This window comes from Pieris napi, chromosome 6, assembly GCF_905475465.1.
Source record: "Pieris napi chromosome 6, ilPieNapi1.2, whole genome shotgun sequence".
NCBI lineage: Eukaryota > Metazoa > Arthropoda > Insecta > Lepidoptera > Pieridae > Pieris > Pieris napi.
In genome coordinates this window covers 11,529,857-11,552,083 of record NC_062239.1, presented here as the reverse complement: position 1 = coordinate 11,552,083, position 22,227 = coordinate 11,529,857, and the positions used below count along the sequence as shown (strand labels likewise).

General features: G+C 33.1%; 1 protein-coding gene across 5 annotated transcripts in view; it reads right to left on the bottom strand.

Annotated features, from left to right (window-relative positions):
- Positions 1-1,637: 1,637 nt before the first annotated feature.
- Positions 1,638-22,227, bottom strand: part of LOC125050091 (anillin) — a 52,276-nt gene continuing 31,686 nt past the window's right edge. For 2 of the 5 annotated variants that reach the window (XM_047649681.1, XM_047649685.1), the window contains exons 8-21: positions 21,805-22,043; positions 17,022-17,211; positions 16,523-16,694; positions 10,756-10,828; positions 10,137-10,280; positions 9,611-9,760; positions 8,568-8,729; positions 7,609-7,699; positions 7,150-7,296; positions 6,476-6,618; positions 3,265-3,345; positions 2,825-2,992; positions 2,332-2,532; positions 1,639-2,032 (exon numbers count right to left, since the gene is read on the bottom strand). In XM_047649681.1, the coding sequence (XP_047505637.1) occupies positions 1,748-2,032; positions 2,332-2,532; positions 2,825-2,992; positions 3,265-3,345; positions 6,476-6,618; positions 7,150-7,296; positions 7,609-7,699; positions 8,568-8,729; positions 9,611-9,760; positions 10,137-10,280; positions 10,756-10,828; positions 16,523-16,694; positions 17,022-17,211; positions 21,805-22,043 (2,246 nt within the window). In that variant the 3' untranslated portion in view covers positions 1,639-1,747. Of the gene's footprint in view, positions 2,033-2,331; positions 2,533-2,824; positions 2,993-3,264; positions 3,346-6,475; positions 6,619-7,149; positions 7,297-7,608; positions 7,700-8,567; positions 8,730-9,610; positions 9,761-10,136; positions 10,281-10,755; positions 10,829-16,522; positions 16,695-17,021; positions 17,212-21,804; positions 22,044-22,227 lie in introns of all 5 variants that reach the window. The other 3 variants (XM_047649682.1, XM_047649684.1, XM_047649683.1) reach the window with 3 other exon arrangements.

Below are 22,227 nucleotides of genomic sequence, written 5' to 3'. Positions count from 1 at the left end.
AATTTACTACCAGTTCGCAAGTCAAGGGCGTAGAGCGGGTAAGAATTCATGTGCACTTTTTACTTTTCATGTATCCTTTATTAGTTTAGTTTCTTTTTGTTCTTTATAACTATATGTTATATGTATTTTTGCACTTCTTGCCTACCTCATCTAATTTAATATTTTTTTTCTTTTCTCACAGTGGTTGCCTGAAAGAGATCGCTCGAAAGCGAAAGCTCCTTTATATTTAATTATGTTAAATTTTTATATTGTAATGCAACAAAGTGTAAATAAATAAATAAACACACAAATTTAATAATACACTTTATTGTTAATTGATTTTATGTACAGGTATTGCATAATCATAATTAAAACCGATACATAGGTATATTATATGTTTCATTTAAAACACAAATTAATTCAACTATAAAGCAATTGTTTGTTATTATTTGTACAATTAAATCATCGTAAAAAAATAATAAATACTATTTTATATTGAATACTTGAGTAGCTCTCCTTGGGCGAATTTTTAACTACACGGAAGCTAAAAAATATCCAAGTAGAGTCAACTCTAGGGTAGCCGCTGAATTATGTAGAAAATTTTTGAAAGATCAAATATGATAAATGATATTTTAATAAAATATAAATATAACAGCTTAATCAAAAAATCCATATAAAATATTGAAACTGACTTGTAAGCGACATGCATAGTGTTTTTTATTTGGCAATATTGCATACGAAAGGAATGAATGAATAAACTATTATGATATCTTACATAATATTGTTGAAAAATAATACCGAATTTAATTCTACCATAATTCTAAATTATACACAAAACTAATTAATACATAGAAATAATTCATTCGAGTTTTGCATAAAATATCGTTCTTACATGACTTAATATAAAGAATTGAAAGTTCAAAGAAATACATGTTATAATAAAGTACATGTACCTGCTAATAAATATAAATTAAATTATTAATACAAATTAGATAATTTAGAATTAAACATTAGTTTACCTAATGTTGTATCCAATTTAATTTTTAACGTCATAATTATGACGTAAAGATATCCAATTTAGAAAAAAGAAGAGAGAAAATATGAATTCCATGAATACTTCCATATATTAATGAGGCTAACTTTATTCTAGTTTTAAAACATTATAAATATCCTACATTGCATTATCGTATTTATCGCAAAACTAAAACTTCCTAATTAGTACTAAAGATGTAAAATTGACCAAAAAGTATCCATTAACTGAATTTTAACCTATTGTCGTCTTTTGCTATAAAACCGTAAAAGTTTGGTAACGTAAAGTAATACAAATTAGTTTCCAAATATCAAATTGGAACAATTTAAATTTTATTAATGTCATACAATCCTCTTAAATTGCTTACATTAAAAAACCTTGTTAAATATTTTTCGGTTATATCGACAAATTTATTTGGAACACCGGGCCTTTCAAGTATTATGTAAGCAGTATGGGGGGAGGGGGTTTTTGATTTTCTTATTTGGTGATTACGTTAACAGTAATATTACTTTTTTACACGAATTACCCACACTCTATGCTTGAAAAGGAAATGCATTTTCGAGGATTCCTACAAAAAATTAATACTTTTATATACTATTTTTGAGAGCTTTGCTTACTTTTGTTGACAAGAGGAAGGGGGGGGGGGGAAATAAATGACAGTAAATCTGCTTACGTATTGAACAGCTCCTAACTGTCTTTAGCTGACATTTCTGTTAATCACCTTAACTAAAACATGAGTTACTCGTCTTCTTCGATGCAGCACCTCACATACTCCAACGCACTATTGAGCATCTCCAACCACAAATCTCTATCTTTCGGTGTGTCCGCGGCCAATAGATGTCTCCTCCTCACAACCCCATCCGAACCCTTGAAGTACACGAGGGAGCCCGAATCTGGGACTATGAGACCGGCAGGCACCGATGTCTCCAGCAGGATAGTGTTAGGTCTGGCGCAGAGGTCCCTGGGGGCTCTTGTGACCCGGTCTGACGTCACCGTTGTGAGGTCTATATCACCGATGGGCATCTGGAATGAAAGGGGCAAGGTATTCATAATGAGCAGCAGTGCATCCCTGAGGTCGTAGGTTCGATCCCCGGCTGTGCACCAATGGACTTTATTTCTATGTGCGCATTTAACATTCGCTCGAACGTTAAAGGAATAAGGAAATCAGCTTGCCTTAGACCCCAAAAGTAGACGGCGTGTGTCAGGCACACAAGATTGACAAATGATCATGAAACAGATACAGAAATCTGAGGCCCAGACCTAAAATGGTTGTACAAAGAAATCTTATTATCATACCAATGAATTCTCGTCCTATCACTTACTTTCTTCTGAACATCATCAGGGTATTTCCAGTAGGAGAGCATCGGCGGTTGCAAACGGAACCAGCGTCTGTGCCACGCCCCTAGACCACTGACGTCATCAAAGGCGGTCAGAAAGGCCGCATGAGGGGGCGGGGCCGAAACGCGTACGCGCGCACGTATGTCTACGTGTATGTTGCCTTCTAGCGGACTACCGCTTGGAACCTATTAACAGTATGTTTGTTAATTTATTCACTAGAATATTCTCATACAAATTTGAGAACCGGCTCACATCTGTTATATTTTTTTTTAAATTCGCGACAAAAGATGAAGTTAAATGACAACATTTAGGCTCTAAGTCTTATATTGTCTAATGGACTTGTATCCAGGTTAAATTAAAAAAAAACTATATCTAAACTTAACAGTCTCTCGCTAACATATAAAAGCGCTTGTTGTGATAGTTTAAAATCGCGTTTTTATTTATAGAAATTCTACTGAAATATTAAAATAAATTGACCTTGTTGAGCGTAAAACTCTTCCTATTAGCTTGCTGCAATGCGAATATACAATATCCGTGAAGCTGGAATTGTGGTGTGCGCACACTGTGGGGTCCCGCCGGACTTTGGACTCTGGGCGCTTTCAGTTCTGACACTTTGGACTTCGGTGTTAGGAGTTTTGAGTTGCCCTGAAAACATTAATTATTTTATTATTTATTTATTTTAAAAAACTCGTAAAACCTAATAAATGTATAGTTTTCATAATCTAATAAAATGAATAAAAAAATTGAGAAGAAGAATACATCTTATAATATATAATAAACAATTTCTAATTTTAATAAGTCTTTACTTGTCGGTTAAACATTTAATTCAAATACTTAAAAACTTTATTTACCTAGAAATGCATTAAGATGAAAAAAATGCCAATTTTTTTAGTTACGCTTATGATTAAATTACTCACTTTTTTATTTGAAATGTGATATTTGACATCATGTGGTAAAAGTTCTTTTGAGGCTTGCAGTAAATATACTTCGACCGTAACCTGAAAAATATAAAAATATAATTAAATTAAATTAAAAAAAAAAATGCAATTTAATATTCTATATACAAAAACAAAATCTACATTTACATTTTGAAAGTATAAACTTAACACTATTTTATATAAGAACTATCATTTAACTCATTTGTATTCGGAAGCGTTCAAGTATTACGTAAAGAATTTTTTAATACAGTTGCTCAAAAAGTGGCGTATTGCAGGGACGTATAGCGTTCGGGATGTGGGCTATTACACACTCGTGCTTTTTCTTTACCTTTTCCGAACTAGTGCGTTTTCTTTCCCAACTGTCAAGATAATGTCTATTAAAAAGAAAAAAACAACCACGAAGTTTTTACTAAAAAAAATCATAGAAGTTTTTATAATTCATGCAAATATTCCAAAAAAGAAGCTACTCATTTGTTTTAATATCAGATTTAATGATTTGATTCAATGAGTTTTAGGTTAGGTTTCATTTCATTTCATCTCATTAAATTTCATATCAATAAAAAAATTCTACTGAAGATTTGGCTGTATGGGCATAGTTCCCTTTGCCTACCCAGAATGGGTGAAGAAAAAAAAAATCGCTGCTCATATTCTTTTACAGTTGGCGCCATTTTCCAAAAATGTTCTTTGCTAGTTTAGTTGTTTGTTATATTATATATTAAATATACATGAACAATCATACGAAATTAATAATAGTTCGTCTCAAACAGTAAATATGCAACCTAAAACTTCCCCAGTTAGTAAAAAAACTGTAATTTCAATGAATATGTGAATTATACCTTTTATAAGAAATAACTGATTAGTTAGTTGAGGTTATAGTGTTTTAATATTTTATTAAATAGCTTAATTTTTTCGCAACTGTATTAAAAATAGTTGTTCAGTACACGTGCGGACCCGTCATTGCAACTTGTTCCGACTGTCAACCCTCACCTTCGGCTGCGCCTCGGCTCGGGTAGACATTTGTCGAAACTCTTTGCAATGACAGGCTTTCCGCACTCGTAATGAAATATACTATTTTAATACAGTTGCTCAAAAAGTGGCGTATTGCAGGGACGTATAGCGTTCGGGATGTGGGCTATTACACACTCGTGCTTTTTCTTTACCTTTTCCGAACTAGTGCGTTTTCTTTCCCAACTGTCAAGATAATGTCTATTAAAAAGAAAAAAACAACCACGAAGTTTTTACTAAAAAAAATCATAGAAGTTTTTATAATTCATGCAAATATTCCAAAAAAGAAGCTACTCATTTGTTTTAATATCAGATTTAATGATTTGATTCAATGAGTTTTAGGTTAGGTTTCATTTCATTTCATCTCATTAAATTTCATATCAATAAAAAAATTCTACTGAAGATTTGGCTGTATGGGCATAGTTCCCTTTGCCTACCCAGAATGGGTGAAGAAAAAAAAAATCGCTGCTCATATTCTTTTACAGTTGGCGCCATTTTCCAAAAATGTTCTTTGCTAGTTTAGTTGTTTGTTATATTATATATTAAATATACATGAACAATCATACGAAATTAATAATAGTTCGTCTCAAACAGTAAATATGCAACCTAAAACTTCCCCAGTTAGTAAAAAAACTGTAATTTCAATGAATATGTGAATTATACCTTTTATAAGAAATAACTGATTAGTTAGTTGAGGTTATAGTGTTTTAATATTTTATTAAATAGCTTAATTTTTTCGCAACTGTATTAAAAATAGTTGTTCAGTACACGTGCGGACCCGTCATTGCAACTTGTTCCGACTGTCAACCCTCACCTTCGGCTGCGCCTCGGCTCGGGTAGACATTTGTCGAAACTCTTTGCAATGACAGGCTTTCCGCACTCGTAATGAAATATACTATTTTAATACAGTTGCTCAAAAAGTGGCGTATTGCAGGGACGTATAGCGTTCGGGATGTGGGCTATTACACACTCGTGCTTTTTCTTTACCTTTTCCGAACTAGTGCGTTTTCTTTCCCAACTGTCAAGATAATGTCTATTAAAAAGAAAAAAACAACCACGAAGTTTTTACTAAAAAAAATCATAGAAGTTTTTATAATTCATGCAAATATTCCAAAAAAGAAGCTACTCATTTGTTTTAATATCAGATTTAATGATTTGATTCAATGAGTTTTAGGTTAGGTTTCATTTCATTTCATCTCATTAAATTTCATATCAATAAAAAAATTCTACTGAAGATTTGGCTGTATGGGCATAGTTCCCTTTGCCTACCCAGAATGGGTGAAGAAAAAAAAATCTCTGCTCATATTCTTTTACAGTTGGCGCCATTTTCCAAAAATGTTCTTTGCTAGTTTAGTTGTTTGTTATATTATATATTAAATACACATGAACAATCATACGAAATTAATAATAGTTTGTCTCAAACAGTAAATATGCAACCTAAAACTTCCCCAGTAAGTAAAAAAACTGTAATTTCGATGAATATGTGAATTATACCTTTTATAAGAAATAACTGATTAGTTAGTTGAGGTTATTGTGTTTTAATATTTTATTAAATTGCTTAATTTTTTCGCAACTGTATTAAAAATAGTCGTTCAGTACACGTGCGGAACCATCATTGCAACTTGTTCCGACTGTCAACCCTCACCTTCGGCTGCGCCTCGGCTCGGGTAGACATTTGTCGGAACTCTTTGCAATGACAAGCTTTCCGCACTCGTAATGAAATATACTATTTGTCCTTTTGTAAAACGTTACGATACGGGGTGGGGATTGAATTACGCGTTATAGTTAATTTTATTTTCGACTTTCCAGTACTTTACACCACATAATGGTAACTTTTAGGTACATCACTGGGTGGTCACGAAACGTTTTACTATTGGATACAGAAAAATGTTACGGCGCGTTACATGGGTTACGTAATACTTGATCGTTCCCTTAATCAATAGATAAAATAGATAAAAACGAGAAATGTTCAAAAACTGTTTTCGTGAAAGCTTTTTTTTTAGACGTTATAATTTGTAGACAATATAATATAAATTATACACGAAAGTAGAAAAAAACACTAAAATATTATTTAATTTTGTATATTATACATAATTAAGATTGATCGTTTATGAGCATATCTTTAAAACTATTTACAGTTTGTCTAACTCTATCTCTACTATGCAATAAACAGAGACAGTATTACCTTAAAATCACTCGCCAATCCGTCCATACTTATTTCGTCAGGGAAGTTGAGTGGAGCGTTGGGTTTAGTCAGTTGCATACTACTTGCCAATACTCGGTCTCGGCATTTGAGAAGACACACTGCGTGGTGGCCTACAGCACCATCTAGCAATTTAATAATAATAATTAGCCCTTTTTTTAAATGTACGTACGTACGCGAAATATTGTGTTACGAGAATGAGATCTTAATTTAATTATCTTAATTGTCTTGATATGGATCGATATACATATCTTCAAATTTAGTAACATATGGCGTTCACCATATGTTTATAGTCTGTGCGAGAAGAGAACTGAACATATTTTTTTTGTTGACAGTGCTAGGTCATTATAGCTAAACAGTAATAATCTTGAAATTTAATGTAATTTATTTTTGTGTATAAAATAAATTACACGTAGCAAATAAGTACGATTCCTGTAACCGTCACTTTTGTCCTGTTTTCGCACAGAATCTAACAACTTATACGGATAAAGTTACAAGTTGAAATTATAAAAATGTATAAATTTTTGTATATGTAAATATGATGTTTTTTTAATAATAAAATTCTCATACAGAAATATAATAATAGTAAAACATTATACAATTGGGCCCGTAATGTTATATTAGCCCTCTTAGTCTTGGCCCATCATCACACTCACCGGCATGCAGCTGCCTGACGTAATCCCTGCGAAGAGGCACACGAATGTTCTGAATGTGCAGTGAGGCCATCCCAGCTGTGGCTGCAGGCCCGGCGCCTTCCACCTGCAACCTCTGCATTTCATGGAGGCATGCTTGACGGCGGTGGGCTGGAATATTTACGATTCGTGTGAACATGGCTCTTAAATTCTTGAATTAAATATAGTCATAATAAATATGTCTTAAACGTAGTTTTGCAAATTCAATGGGGCAAGGGGTAGATAAACTGTGTTACTATATTATTTATTTTATTTAATTATGCTTTATTACCTTATTCACAAACATACACATAACAAAAATACAAAAAACATGTTAAAGTTATAAATCAACTAAAATTATTGTATTATTTACCATTTAATAAGATTCTATAATTAATGTTTAAAAAATCTATCAAAACTACTTAATAGTATCACAATACACACTTGCTAATAATAGTAGTCTCTCTCCTTCAGCTTGTTCCGTTGAACCACTGAATTCTATCGTAGCAGCGCATAGATTTAATGCTTGACTTGCCTGAAAAATTATATTAAAACAAAACACGATTTATATCAAGAAGAAAAGCTGACCAATTCTTTATTAATAAATATAGTTTTTGGGCCTGGTATAAGCTCAGTTATTTAACTTATTCGTTTATCAAAATGTTTTATTTTAGAATAGGGACTTTTTATGATGTTTTTTATTTGCCATAATACCTAGCTTTACAATATTATACATACAAAGTAAAATGTATATATCAGCAGCTTGCATTATAAATTTACAACTATTTAACATCCAACACCTTTAGTCTTCAGTCACCGTGACCACGCACGCTGTAAAGCACCCGAAAAGTCGGATAAATTTAAAATTATGTTAAATAGTTGTAAATAAAAAAGTCATGTTCGACTCCACTCAATACCTTGTCCTACCGACCACGGTCGGTCGTAAAATTTTATTGCTTTAAGTACGTATACACTGCGTTGTAATAACAACTTTAAGCAATTCGCGTAAGGTTGATTTTGCAATAATATATGCTTGTAACATATACTGTTATAGATATACTGTTATAGAAAGGGACAGAAATAGCGAACTTTCGAGCGTTACTTTTATTCGAGACTGTGCATCTTGGGTTTTTTGTATATCAATGCCTGTACCAGCCAAGGCTGTACATTTTGCTCACTCAGGCTTTCTTAGTTTTATAAGCGTGGCGATTGCCTAAATCGTCGGAGTTACGCCCCAAAAGTATAGCCAGACGTAGGCACTCTCTTCAACAGTTACATTGCATTCATTCGTTACATAGTAAACAGTATTTCGCTCATATTCTGTTGTACGCGAGTGGTTAATATAGAGTAAAACTAAAATCCTCTATTAATTAAACCCCGATGACCCAGGAACCGCACAATACCTGTGATATAACAGTCTGCTGCTTCGATATCTCCCCCTGCAACTCCTTGATGCGCTGACGCACAGTAGTGACGTTCGGCACTTCAGACGTTGCCCCACCAACCTCCTCGCGCTCAGGAGACGTGTGACGAACAACGCGCATTGGTGTCGATGGTGTGCTCGACTGGAAATTTTAATAAATAAATTGTATTTTTCAAAATTGTTAGTCAAACTGTGATGGCGCCTTTTTTTGGAGAGGTTTAGGGTCTTTTATGACTGACAAAATTATAGATTTGTGTCTCATTTGTTACTTCTATGTATCATTCATTGTTGTTTCTTTGTATTCTTTTATCAAACAAACACCACCACACCACATCATACACAATCACAACCTACATATAAGCAACCCAAAAAAACACACTTTCTTCGCCCAAAACTTTTTCTCCTTCCGAATCCCTTTCATCTAAAAAAGTAACAGAAATAAAGATTCTATAACCATAAAAAAATTACCTACCAACTGTATAAGTAGTTGTATGTATGGAAATATCTTGGTTCGCACAATTGAGACAAAAAAGGAGGAAATTGCAACGATATAGGCGCAAACAAAAATATAGACGAAGTTATGATGCAGAATTAATTTAAACTTAGTTGGCGCTCGCTAACCTCGTCACAACGAGGATACGAAGATTGAAATGGAAATGGCTGGTCATATAATAAGAGTTACTTATAGAAAAGTGGAACAAAAATATCATATTATATTGGTATCCAAGAAATAAGAAATGAAAACGAGGTGGACAGTTTCGAAGGTGGGAAGACGAAATAAAATCCGTAACTGGGAAAATTTGGACCAGGAAAGCTCAGAACAGAGCAGAGTGGAAAGAAATGGAGGAGGCCTTTGCCAAAGTTGGGCAAACAGATGGGTTGTCGGTGTCACCGACTCACTAGTGATAATAGTTTAAGTTTAAAATTAAGTAAAATTTTCTGTCTGAATAAAGGTTTTTATTATTATTATTATTATTATTAACCTAAGATAATTCTTGGGAAACAAAAAAATAATATATTTACCGCTTGCATTCGCCTGTAAAAGCTGACGCTGTGCACGAGCTCGCTGCCCTTGTCGTGTCTGGTTGGAGTGGCTGCTGGCTGGTTCTTTAACGGAGACTTGAACTGCGCTCGATCCTGGTACACGAAACTTGATGATGAGAGGCACGCCGGCTGCAATATATGGCCGGTCCATAACAAGAATGGACTCAAATAGTGAGCAAATATCCACTAGGAATGTATAGAGCGAATACTAAATAGGAATTAAAGAAAGCCATAAATCATAAAGTGTATTATTGAAAGCTATAGGACATTGAACTATCATTTACACCTTAGTCAATATTAGTTTTTAATTATTAACGGTGACTGTAAAAAAAACCCTAAACCTAACCCAAGCGCAATAAATACAAAAAAAAAATGGTGCGAAATCTATTGACAAATAATGTACTACAATTTTAAAGATATGAACAACTAAAGTCCGGAATACCATATGTCTAATGAATATTGCTGAACGCTAGAAAGCCGATTTTACATATTAATGTGACGTTACCTCATTCACCTTATTAACTTTGGGCGGTGTGGGTCCCTCGTTCAATGCTTCGTCCAACAGATCATCTAACTCACTATCACAGGCACTTTCTTCGCTATCACTTTGAACAGCTTTTTTGTAGCTTGTATTGTTTTTCTTTACGACCTGAAAACAGTTAATAGTATACATAAGACAGAAGGACTGTTTTTCATGACACATAGTTTATATAGAGCAGTGTTGGTCTAGTGGCTTCAGCGTGCGACTCTCATCCCTGAGGTCGTAGGTTCGATCCCCGACTGTGCACCAATGGACTTTCTATGTGCGCATTTAACATTCGCTCGAACGATGAAGAAAAGCATCGGCTGATCACCTACTTGCCTATTAAATTGAAAAATGATCATGAAACAAATACAGAAATCTGAGGCCCAGATCTAACGGTAGTAGCGCCACTGGATTATTTTATATATCTTTGTAGCAGTTGCTACATGAAAATAACAATTATAGGGTATATAGGAATTAAACAAAAAACAAGTCTTTATAATCGACAGATATTCCATGACTGTGTTTGACGATATACGGTGTAAACGCATTGCTTTATCGATTCTCGAATATAAATACGAATTATATAAGAATAACTTACATTCATAACTTCGCGACCAAACGACGTCTCGCCCCAATCGTCCGATTTATTTAACTTCGCGGGTATATCCTCTCTGAAATAAGATAAAATAAAACGTCGTGCAAAAACAAATAAATATTCACTCATCCTTTTCATGGTTAGTGTGCATTTTGTTAAACCTTTACGTTTTGAATATGGTATATCAATTTAATCTTTGCTCTTTTTTTATATATAGTTAGTAGTATCTTCCAATTAAGTTTTATACAAGATTCATTATCAGCTAAGAGTAGATAGGAATGGGAAGAATGAAAGGACAAGAATTAGGAAATTATCGCTGTCTACATATATTATATGAAATAGATGTATATATCGGTGAAGAAGTATTTTTTAAACCCGTTAACGTAAAGTTTTCAAGCCGTGTTTGGTATAAAGAATAGACCGATCATTCATTGAGTTGTGTATTGCTCTGTCATATTTAAAAGTGATACTTCTGCTGGGGCTACGGGAATCCCTATTAACGTATTTTGTTATTTTAAGATCCGTGACAGGAATTAGATATATGGGCCTCCACTAATATTAATCGCATAGCTTATCATCTCCTCCGAATAAACAAAAACGATTAGTTGCCGGCAAACCCAAAATGTATACGCTATAATGTGCCTTAACCACTCAGCTATTTAGAACACAAATTGCAGAAAATCTGCTTACGTAATACTTGAACGGCCCCTAACGAAGAAAAATAACTTTGTATAACACGAGATATACCTACCATACCATATTTACGGTCAACTCTCAAAACGAAAATAATAGGAAATAAGATTCATAATGGACGCAACTCAAATTTGGCCAACTATTAAGCTTACTTAGATATCAATCGCTTAAAATGACTTATAAACCCGCGTCCTATTAAAATAAACTTATTCAACGCCAAATATAATTCTAGAACCACGAATACGATTGGACAAATGCATATTGTACCTAAAGGCAAATAATCTTGAGGAAACGGGCAACGACCTAACAATTTTTATAGAAAAAGCCGATGCAATCTGAGGCCAAGATAGTAGCTGCTAGATTAATATTTATTATCATATTGTACGAGCCAAGGCTGTACATTTTGAACACTCAGGCTTTCTTAGTTTTATAAGTTTTAAATCGTCGGAGTTACGCCCTGCCAGTATAGCCAGACGTAGGCACTCACTTCACTAGCATGGCATTCATTCGTTACATAGCAATTAACTAAATCATGGGAGATACCCCCCGAGAGTATAGCCAGACGCATTCACTCACTAGCATTGCATTCATTTGTTTCACTGCAACTAAATTATGGAAGTTACGCCCCGAGAGTATAGCCAGACGCATTCACTAACTAGCATTGCATTCATTTGTTTCATTGCAACTAAATTATGGAAGTTACACCCCGAGAGTATAGCCAGACGCATTCACTAACTAGCATTGCATTCATTTGTTTCATTGCAACTAAATTATGGAAGTTACACCCCGAGAGTATAGCCAGACGCATTCACTCTATTAACTAGCATTGCATTCATTTGTTTCATTGCAACTAAATTATGGAAGTTACGCCCCGAGAGTATAGCCAGACGCATTCACTCTATTAACTAGCATTGCATTCATTTGTTTCATTGCAACTAAATTATGGAAGTTACGCCCCGAGAGTATAGCCAGACGCATTCACTCTATTAACTAGCATTGCATTCATTTGTTTCATTGCAACTAAATTATGGAAGTTACGCCCCGAGAGTATAGCCAGACGCATTCACTCAACTAGCATTGCATTCATTTGTTTCACTGCAACTAAATTATGGAAGTTACGCCCCGAGAGTATAGCCAGACGCATTCACTCAACTAGCATTGCATTCATTTGTTTCATTGCAACTAAATTATGGAAGTTACGCCCCGAGAGTATAGCCAGACGTAGGCACGCTCTTCAACAGTTACATTGCATGACATACAGACCCGAGCGGTAACGCAAGTTCGGCTCTGTACATCGGGAGCAAACAACGTATACGGCGAGAGAACGTTGGGTTTGCGACCGCGGCTAATAAATGGACTACCCAGTCAGTTATTAGATAGTCTAACATTAACCAACAAAAACGTAAGTTGAAAATCTACTTTTATATGCATTTGTCGTTCCTAAACAAGACTGCTATTGTTACATTTATACAAACCACAGCGGTTATCTTATATAACATATTATGCTTTTATATTATTATGTAAATTAAATATTTAAACAAATATATCACCCCAAGTGAGTCATACAATCAGTTAATACTGTCTAAAATCGATTCAGAGTTTAAGTTAATAACAGACAATATACGGTCCTAATTTTTTATTCTATTACGCGATGTTGTATCTTAGTAAGCTACTTTAATGATCGTATCGTAAAACAGGCACAAAAATGTGTCTAACGTACATGATTGTTTACCAAACATACGTAATAAATTTTGTATATCTAACCGGATGTAACAATTTCTTCTGGTCGTAGAAATAGAGATGGAAAGGTAGAAGGGAAAAATAGAAAAGATTGGGAAATACCTTATTTATTTCAAAATGCACACAACCATGAAAAGGAGTGAATAAAATACCATACATAATTTTATTTTTTTATTCCTTACAAAAACAGATAGAAAATTTCTACTATCACAGACAATAACTTAAGATAACGCCTTCAAATACAATGAAGGACTTAAAAACTACTTATAGACATCTCTGTCTATAGCTTACTGAATGAAAGAGGCAGCTGTATTTTGAGTCATTACTAAAAATCTACTTTAAGTATGTACTTATAAATACTCAAATACGATGCAAGAAATGACATAAATAGTTTTCGCACATTGCATTTTAAATTGTAATACCATCTAAATAAGGTTCAATGTACTTTGCGCTACACAAAGGTAGCGAGTATTATGTAAAAATAATCGTAACGAAATATCACAAATTAACTCCTATTTAAGCCGCTTTATGAACCAGTATTTAAATTTGTGCGTTGTTACATTAAGTACTATAAGGCATGAACACAGTCTTTAAACTGGGGTCAACATGAATAAATCGCTTGTCACCTCTACGGTAGTTTTTACGGCAGTATTATTTTTAATATTTAATGATAATAGTCTTGAATCAGTATATGTTATGTTATGTTAACTATATATCGTATTTTACATAGCAACTATGATTTGTCTTAAGATTTCTGTAACATGATAGTTTCATGATGATTTGGATGAATTTGCGATATATATGATAATTGTGTAATGGTGGACAGTTAATATATATAGTTTAGTTCATTACATATTTCGTGGACTAGAAATATTTAGAAATTTGTTGTTGTAAAGCTTTATACCAACATTTTCGGCAAATAATTTGGAAATTATCCTTAAGTGAACAGTATCTATCTGTAGACACTTTAAATGGTAAATAACAGTGTTCCTTGTAGAAGATGTCATGAATATTGAGATTTTTTTGGGGTTATTATTTCCAAATAATCGTTCATCTCTTTCTGTCAAATAATTCCTCTTCTATGATAAAAAGAGACAGTGCTATTAAAAATAATACCGCCATGTTTTAATACTAGATAATAAATTACCCTAAATCTATCTAGGCAACGTACAGTCTTAATGTATTAATTGAACTAATTGGCTTCGAGCGACTGTATTTCTAACCGTTATATATAATGGGGCATGAATATTTTCGTTCGTTTATAAGCTACAAGCGTAAATGGTTCAAGTATGATTACCAGCGTCGTTTGAATCCTATTAAACAGCTGAAAATTTTATTTAAATAAAAAAAATATTCATTTATTTAAGAGAATTGTATCAATATAGGATGTTAGGGCTAAATAAATAAAAAAAATAAAAAAAAAATTACGATACGGTGCCTGCTCTTGCATCATTATTATTACACTGGATATATGTGATATCTTTATATATTACCACTGTGCGTTTTGTAATTTCTTAATACGATTTTAATATCATATCGTGTGTTCAAGTGGATTCGAGAATGGTTTAGATTACGATTGATTTAGATTGTTATTACGTGTTTACAAGACAAAGTCTTCCGCTAGTTTTAATTTATAGAAGACACGAGAATAAATATCGTAATATTGTGGAGAATATTTTTGTTATACAGTAATGCATTTACGTATAACGCGATTTCAGAATAACGTGGAGATTTCTTGAGTTATATTTGAGTAGTGTGACATTTATAATGATTTGTCTATAATTAGTCTTGCGTACCTTTGCACCTGTTTCAATTATGTTGTTATAAAATTAAACTAAATAACATTTTTTTTTAACATAGTTTTTGAATTGTTCAACCCACGATACCACATAACTTTTTTATTTCTTTTTATAATTTGTTTGACTTTTAAACAAATGTCCCATCGACATAATTATCTACAAATAATATTCTGATTGTCATTATGATTGGCTTATCGCGTTAAGCGTTATACGATAATGATACAAAATGCATTTATAATAACATGCTTTGGTTGGTTGAGTTTTTATATGACCACAATTTGTTTAAAAAATTGGATTTTTTCGCGTCAAATCTTTGATATAAATGCTTTCACTGGAATATCGTGTAACAAAAACGCTTTTATAATCAATTCATTTATAGGTTTGTCTATAAAGGCCTATTCGAAATGTGGTTAATTTTAACTGGCAACATTTAACAGTCTACATTTTTCGTCAAATAGACTTGTATCCAAGTAAAAAAAATATATAAACACCCGATATTAAAACATTTGTTATGTACGAGATGTATAAAGGTCATCAAAATTAATTGACATAACGAGAAGACTGGATTGTTGTATGATCCGATCCAATAGGGACCTTATTTTAAACGCATAAGTCTCATTTTAACTTTACATAAACTTGGCAGCGTTAAATCGATATATTATATTTGAACCGGAAAACTAGTAAATTACGTCAAGTGCAAAATGTGACTTTCCCGCTTAGGGAGCGTTCAAGTATTACGTAACGAATTTTGAAGGGGGGGGGGGGGGGCCTTTTGTAAAACGTTCGTAACGTTGCGGGGCGGGGATTGAATTACGCGTTATTGTTAATATTACCTTCGACTTTCCAGTACTTTACACCACATAATGGTATAACTTTTAGGTATAAAAAGTCACTGGGTGGTCACGAAACTTTTTACTAGTGGGTACAGAAAAACGTTACGGCGCGTTACATGGGGGAGGGGGGTCAATAATCTCCAAAAATTGCGTTACGTAATACTTGAACACTCCCTTATTCATTAAATCGAAATCAGTCTAATTGCAATTTCGATAAGTACTCTTTTGTCTCTTTCACTGAACCTGTATTTTCGCTGTAAGGAAAAGAGACGGATGAGTTAAATCGGGGCAATACTGATTTATTGTGTGTCTCATACTAATGAGACGTTTCGCGTACCGTATTCACTGTTTTGTATTATTATTTCAAACTACCCTACATCGGTTTATATATGATAAGCGCACATCACATGCGTTCTTAACAGAAAACTTGAATATTTTAAATATAGAAACCGGACGTTTTTCAAAACACTTATGAATATATAATAGATAGATTGTACATTTAAAAATCGAATCATCGTCCGCTTGTGATTGGTCGACAGCGTTTGACCAATCACAATCAAGCGACACGTTATTTGATTTTCATATAGTGAATTTCTATATTAAGGCTTAGTTATTGCTAAGTTTCTATTGTCAGGACCCATTTGCACCACAAAGGCTCATATACATAGAAAGAAGAATATGCATTCCACAGTATAATAACCGCACCTAGAACCACCACAGTCAGAGTACTCCTCTTGCGTGTCTGTTTCTATGTCTGAGAGGCGTGGGTATAGACTGGTTGGTTGTTGTACCACTGCTCCATTCTCTTTGTTATTCACTTTGATCCTTTTAACGTCCTCTAGTACTGATAGGACTACGGGTGAGTCCTGTTGAGAACCTGGAATAAGAAGATTTATAATTAGTTTAAAGTTCTACAAGTTGAAACATATATCAACTAAAGTACTGTTTCGTCTCTTTCTGTCGTATAGTGTTTATGCTGTGATGAAAAAAGACAGATGAGAACTTAAGTTCGGCTGCATTGACATTCAAGTTTTTATGAAAATCCAACTTGTAGGAAGGAATTGCACGTGGTATTAAAATGAATTATTCTTTTTTGTTCCTAAAGCTTCGCAAGTCTTTTTTTACAAACAGTCAACTACTTTCTTGGTACCAAAATCTTGGCAATTTGAAGAACTGAATTTTAGATTATAAAAGAAATACTTACTTCTACGTTTCACCGGCTGTGCTGCTTTATCATCTTCTTTTATCTCCTCTACCTCAGGTTTAGGCACATTACTTACAATCTCAGGTTTTCTAATCTGAGATAGGCTACTGGTACTGCCCATCAGAGGTGCCTTCTCTGAGGGATCTGTTTCATCATCATCGGAATCGTCTGGCTTTGGTGGAGGGGGTTGCTGAAAACACAAGTATATTTTATCAAATTTAGGATCTGCTTTAATTTGTAAGAAATAAAGAAGACACATGATATGATGAGCATTGACCTAGTGGCTTCAGCGTGGAGTAAATCCAAGCAGGGATTTGTACCTCAGGGAGAGTCCTGAAACCACTAGGTCAAATCTGCTATAAGGGAGCGTTCAAGTATTACGTAACGAATTTGGGGGGGAGGGGGTCCTTCTGTAAAACGTTACGATGCAGGGCGGGGATTGAATTACGCATTGTTAATATTATTTTCGACTTTCCAGTACTTTACACCACATAATGGTAACTTTTAGGTATAAAGATTCACTAGGTGGTAACGAAACGTTTTACTATACTTGGGTACAGAAAAACGTTACGGCGTGTTACATGGGGGGGGGGGTCAATAATCTCCAAAAATTGCGTGACGTAATAATACTTGAAAGCTCCCTAACGCGGGTTCTCTAGACAAAGAGACCAGGACATATAAAAAGGGGCCAACAAATATTCACAATCCATTTAAATTTACAATAGTTGCACAACGTAAACATACTACATTCATGGAAACTATTTCCATAACAAAACTCATCATTATCTATGGGAAAGTTGTGTGTGCTTCAGAAATTATCGCCGCCCACTTACGCACTTACATCATGGGTTGGTCAACATTTGTAACATGTGTTTCAATGAGGGACTTCCTCGCCTAACCGGTATTTTATAACGACGTGAATTGATATGTTAATGTAAAGTCAAAAAGTTAAGAATGTATAAGAGTTTGTTTACATATAAACATAACATTTATTACTAACAAAACACACACACAAACTCACAAAATAATAATAATAATCTAATTAGAAAAATAACAATTTTTTAAGCAATACGGTACATTTTAAGTGTGTAATGTGTGTGTGTGTGTCGTGGTAGTAACTGGCCCTTGCTCAGCATAATGCTGTGGAGGAGACGTGTTCCACAGCGATGGTCATTCTTCCCAAGGACAAGACAAAAAAATAAAAAGAATCTAATAATAGTAGAAAATAATAATTGTAAAAATTACAGTGTAAGTAAAGAAGTCTTGGAAGATATGTGTGTAAAAGTATATAGTAATTAAAAATAAGAATAAATATTGTTACTAAAATTACTATAAATAAGAAATAGATATTGGGCGTATTAAATAGATTTCGTGGGATTTTTGTTGAGTAAGTAGATGTACTTTAACTTTTTTTTAATTTGATGTTATGTTGTAGACGAAAAATTTATGTATAATTAATGAATTTTTGTATCTCCCTAATACTATATAATGAAATTACTATAGATTTCTTTCTCACTGCATGAAGTGAGGCACTAGAGCTGCATAAAATTATATGAAGTAGGTCAATTATTTAAATTAGTATATTTAAGTAGTTTTTATAAGTATTGTTGCATTCAATTGTCCTTAATAAATCCTTAATAAAGAATTATATCTTTAATTAAGAGTAATTAACTTATAATTCAGATCTTTTTCGGTACAATCATGCAAGTTATGAATAAGAAATGTAAGATTATTTTAAGCCTTTAATCCTTAGGTTAGTTGCAGATCTGGGGTTCGATTATTGAGACAAAAATCTTTGGTACAGCACCGCGTTATAGCTTTATTCGTTACAAAGCGTATAAACAACTGATACTGGTTTTATTTTTCTTTAAATTGTCATTTGTCAAATGGTTTTACGATAATTTACGATGTCAAGTACGCCCACAAATAGAAAACATTACATATACGCAAACTGTTATAAGGCCAGCATAACATTAACCAGCTCTTGTTATATATGTATTAGCGCAAAATACTCCCATATTAGTTATTTTAACTTTAAATAGAATAACGTGAACTGACTAAAGGCCTGATTCATGTCAGTTCTTATACTGTAAGTTTTTTTGTAAACATTTTAATCTATTACTGTGTAATTTTGTATTGATTGTATGTGATAATATAATAATTGCCGCATTGGAGTCATCTGTAATGGTTCCTTATTTTGTTAAATAAATAACCTTTCTAATTTAAAAATTAAACATACATACATACAAACATACATATATTAATTTACTTAATTTATTAAAGCTATAAATAAATAATTTTCTATTTATTAATTTTTAATTATTTTTATTAATACTATGTCTTCGCACTTCGGCTGGGTATTATTCATATATTTTGGTCAGAATGCCTATGTTACTAAGGGATTGTAGACACGTATTCTAATAGTAAAATGATTTTTGAAATCGAACCGTTATTTCTAGTATAGGTAACTCATATGTTCAAGTGCGTTTGCGCAAAAGAGGGGATGCCAAATTCCTCTATTCAATTTAAAACTTACCTAGAACGACATTATTCTTCCACTTTAGCGATTTATTGGAATTAGAATATTGTTGTTATTTCGCCTGAATTCTATGTGGCCATAGAATAAATGTTCTAGCTACTTAAATTACTCGAATTTTGTATGTTATCATCGATGTTATAAATATAGTTAAGTCGCATAAATATTTAAAAACATTGATTATACGTAAACTTAACGAGGTGGATAAATACAGCATAAACCATTACGTGTTTTAACAAGAATCGTTATCAAACGTGTCCACAAGCAAAACAAAACACGGTTTGCTGAGTACAAATCCTGGAATTCGAGTAAGCGTTAAAGGATACGAGACGCGAGTATTTTTAGAACTATGGGAATAGGGGAAACGTCTAGTTATTATTAACTTCTCGTGTGTTAAATTTGAATGTAATTTTGCCTATAGTTAAATATATGTGACAACGTCAAATTGAAAACACTTTCAAATCAGGTAAATTCATTCCAATTTCAAGAAATTCCCTAAATATTTTACGACTACTTGTATTTTGCAACCACTTCAATAATAATAGCATACACTAAAATCACAGTATCTGATTTTGACAACCATACGAAAACTGTTCGGTAGTTTTTGACCTTATTGCGTTCATATACGAGTAGAAGCGGCGGAGGGACTTCATTTTATGTTTTATAATTGTATTAGATATGTAGATTACTCGGAATATTGGCCTCTATCTTATCTTCTTAATATATATAAATTACGTGCCACGTTGTTTGTCCGCTATGGACTCCTAAACTACCGAACCGATTTCAATCAAATTTGCACACCGTGTGTAGTTTGATTCAACTTAAAAGATAGGATAGCTTACATCTCAATTTATACCCGCAATATTATTTTATTGCAAAATATTTGTTTATTATTTGATAGTCACAATTCTAACAGATGGCGCTGTGTTGAAAGTACCAACGTTTCACATAAGCTACAATTTAATGGCATAACCACCAAAAAAAGCATGGTGGTCCCCATGACTGGGGTTCTCCTACCGTTTCCCTTGAATAGTTTGCTACTATGTAATATAACAAAAACCTTAGCCATAGCAAGGCTTGGCCGGTCTGCTAGTCGACTATAAATTAAATTCAACATAAAAATAATAATTTAATATGAAACAAATCTACGTTTTTTTAAGATTACCGTGGTTATTATTATTTTGGTTTTAGTTAGTATTTCTGGTGTTACATGTATTTTTGTCAATTATTTCCTGTACTTTAGCCTCAGTTGGTATTTCTTTTTTATTTTCCCATAAAACGTGCCTTCCAAAAACAGCTTGTTAGCGATAAGTCCGCCCGTTGCCTAATAACTTATGTAACCTATTTATATATGTATGTTTCAGTGTAAATAAACTCATATTATTCAAGATGTTCACAAATGTGTTTGGTACAAACCCATTGGTTTAAACCGATGTTATCCGTCAAACAAAAAACTTGTCTACACTAGAAATCTTACATTCGCAGACCAGTTTACTATGTATGCATTTCGAGTTCACGCGTTCACGGTCAGACCACATTTTTAAGGTCAAGTCTGGTCATTTGACCACAATATATGATATAGAAATGTAAAGAGACCAGATAATCTTAAAACATCTCTTAATGATTTATTAGTTCAGAAAAAAAAACAACAATCAACGTTCATAGCAATTACGATGAGTATTTTTGTATAGAAACCAGCGTTAGCCCATCTCTAAATAGAATACCTAGTAAGTTTACAGATTTACTTGGAGTTCTATATCAAAAATACCAATCGTATCTACTACGAACAGTAATTTAAAACGTCCAAAACGTAACGTGCGTTGTAACTACGATTATGGTATTTCTAAATAGAAATTAACCTATATCGGTTAATTTAAAACTCCCCAATCAGACATTAGTGTCATTTGTAAAATATGACTTAAATAATTATAATAATAACTTCATGTGCCCACAGCTAGGACTAACCTTCTGAAAAAGGCATATGATTCCCTTTTCAGAAGACTTTTGTTAAGGAATTACAGGTTATCGGACCTTTTTTATTGTCCGTTGATTGAATTGACAAAAATTCCATTATTTGTGAGTGCCTTTAGTTAGGTAATTATATTTATTTTAATTATGTAATTTTCTTTTTCCAAATTATTGATTGTTTTCTGTGTAAATTTTATACATTAGTTGTGTATTATTGTCGATATAAGGTCACCTGCTAGAACAGGATTGTATTTTTTGTAAATAATAAATAACCCTCACCTTATAATGAAATCTATTCTGAAGCATCTCCATCTCCTTCTCCCTCTCTTGCTTGAATTTATTCGCTATTGTTGTCTCGCTTATCGTCTGCTCTTTATTGAACAAGGCAGCCAGTTTGTCTTTTATCCCTCCACCAACTGAGCTTTGACTGATATTGTCCTCAGCGAGACTGTCTTTGGAATTAGTTCGCGAGCTTTCCGTACTTTTTGGTTTTTGTGTTTTCGCTGGCGTTGGTTTAGCTGAAAATAAATGTCGTTAGTATTCAATACGTAATTTAAATATATTGCGCTAACGGTGTTTAATAAACATATTATTTATCTATGATGATATAATGATAATTTTGTATTTTGTATGTAGTACATTTATATAACCCTAAGTTCCTCGATAAAACAAAATCATCGTGTTTATGCTATATGTATCAAT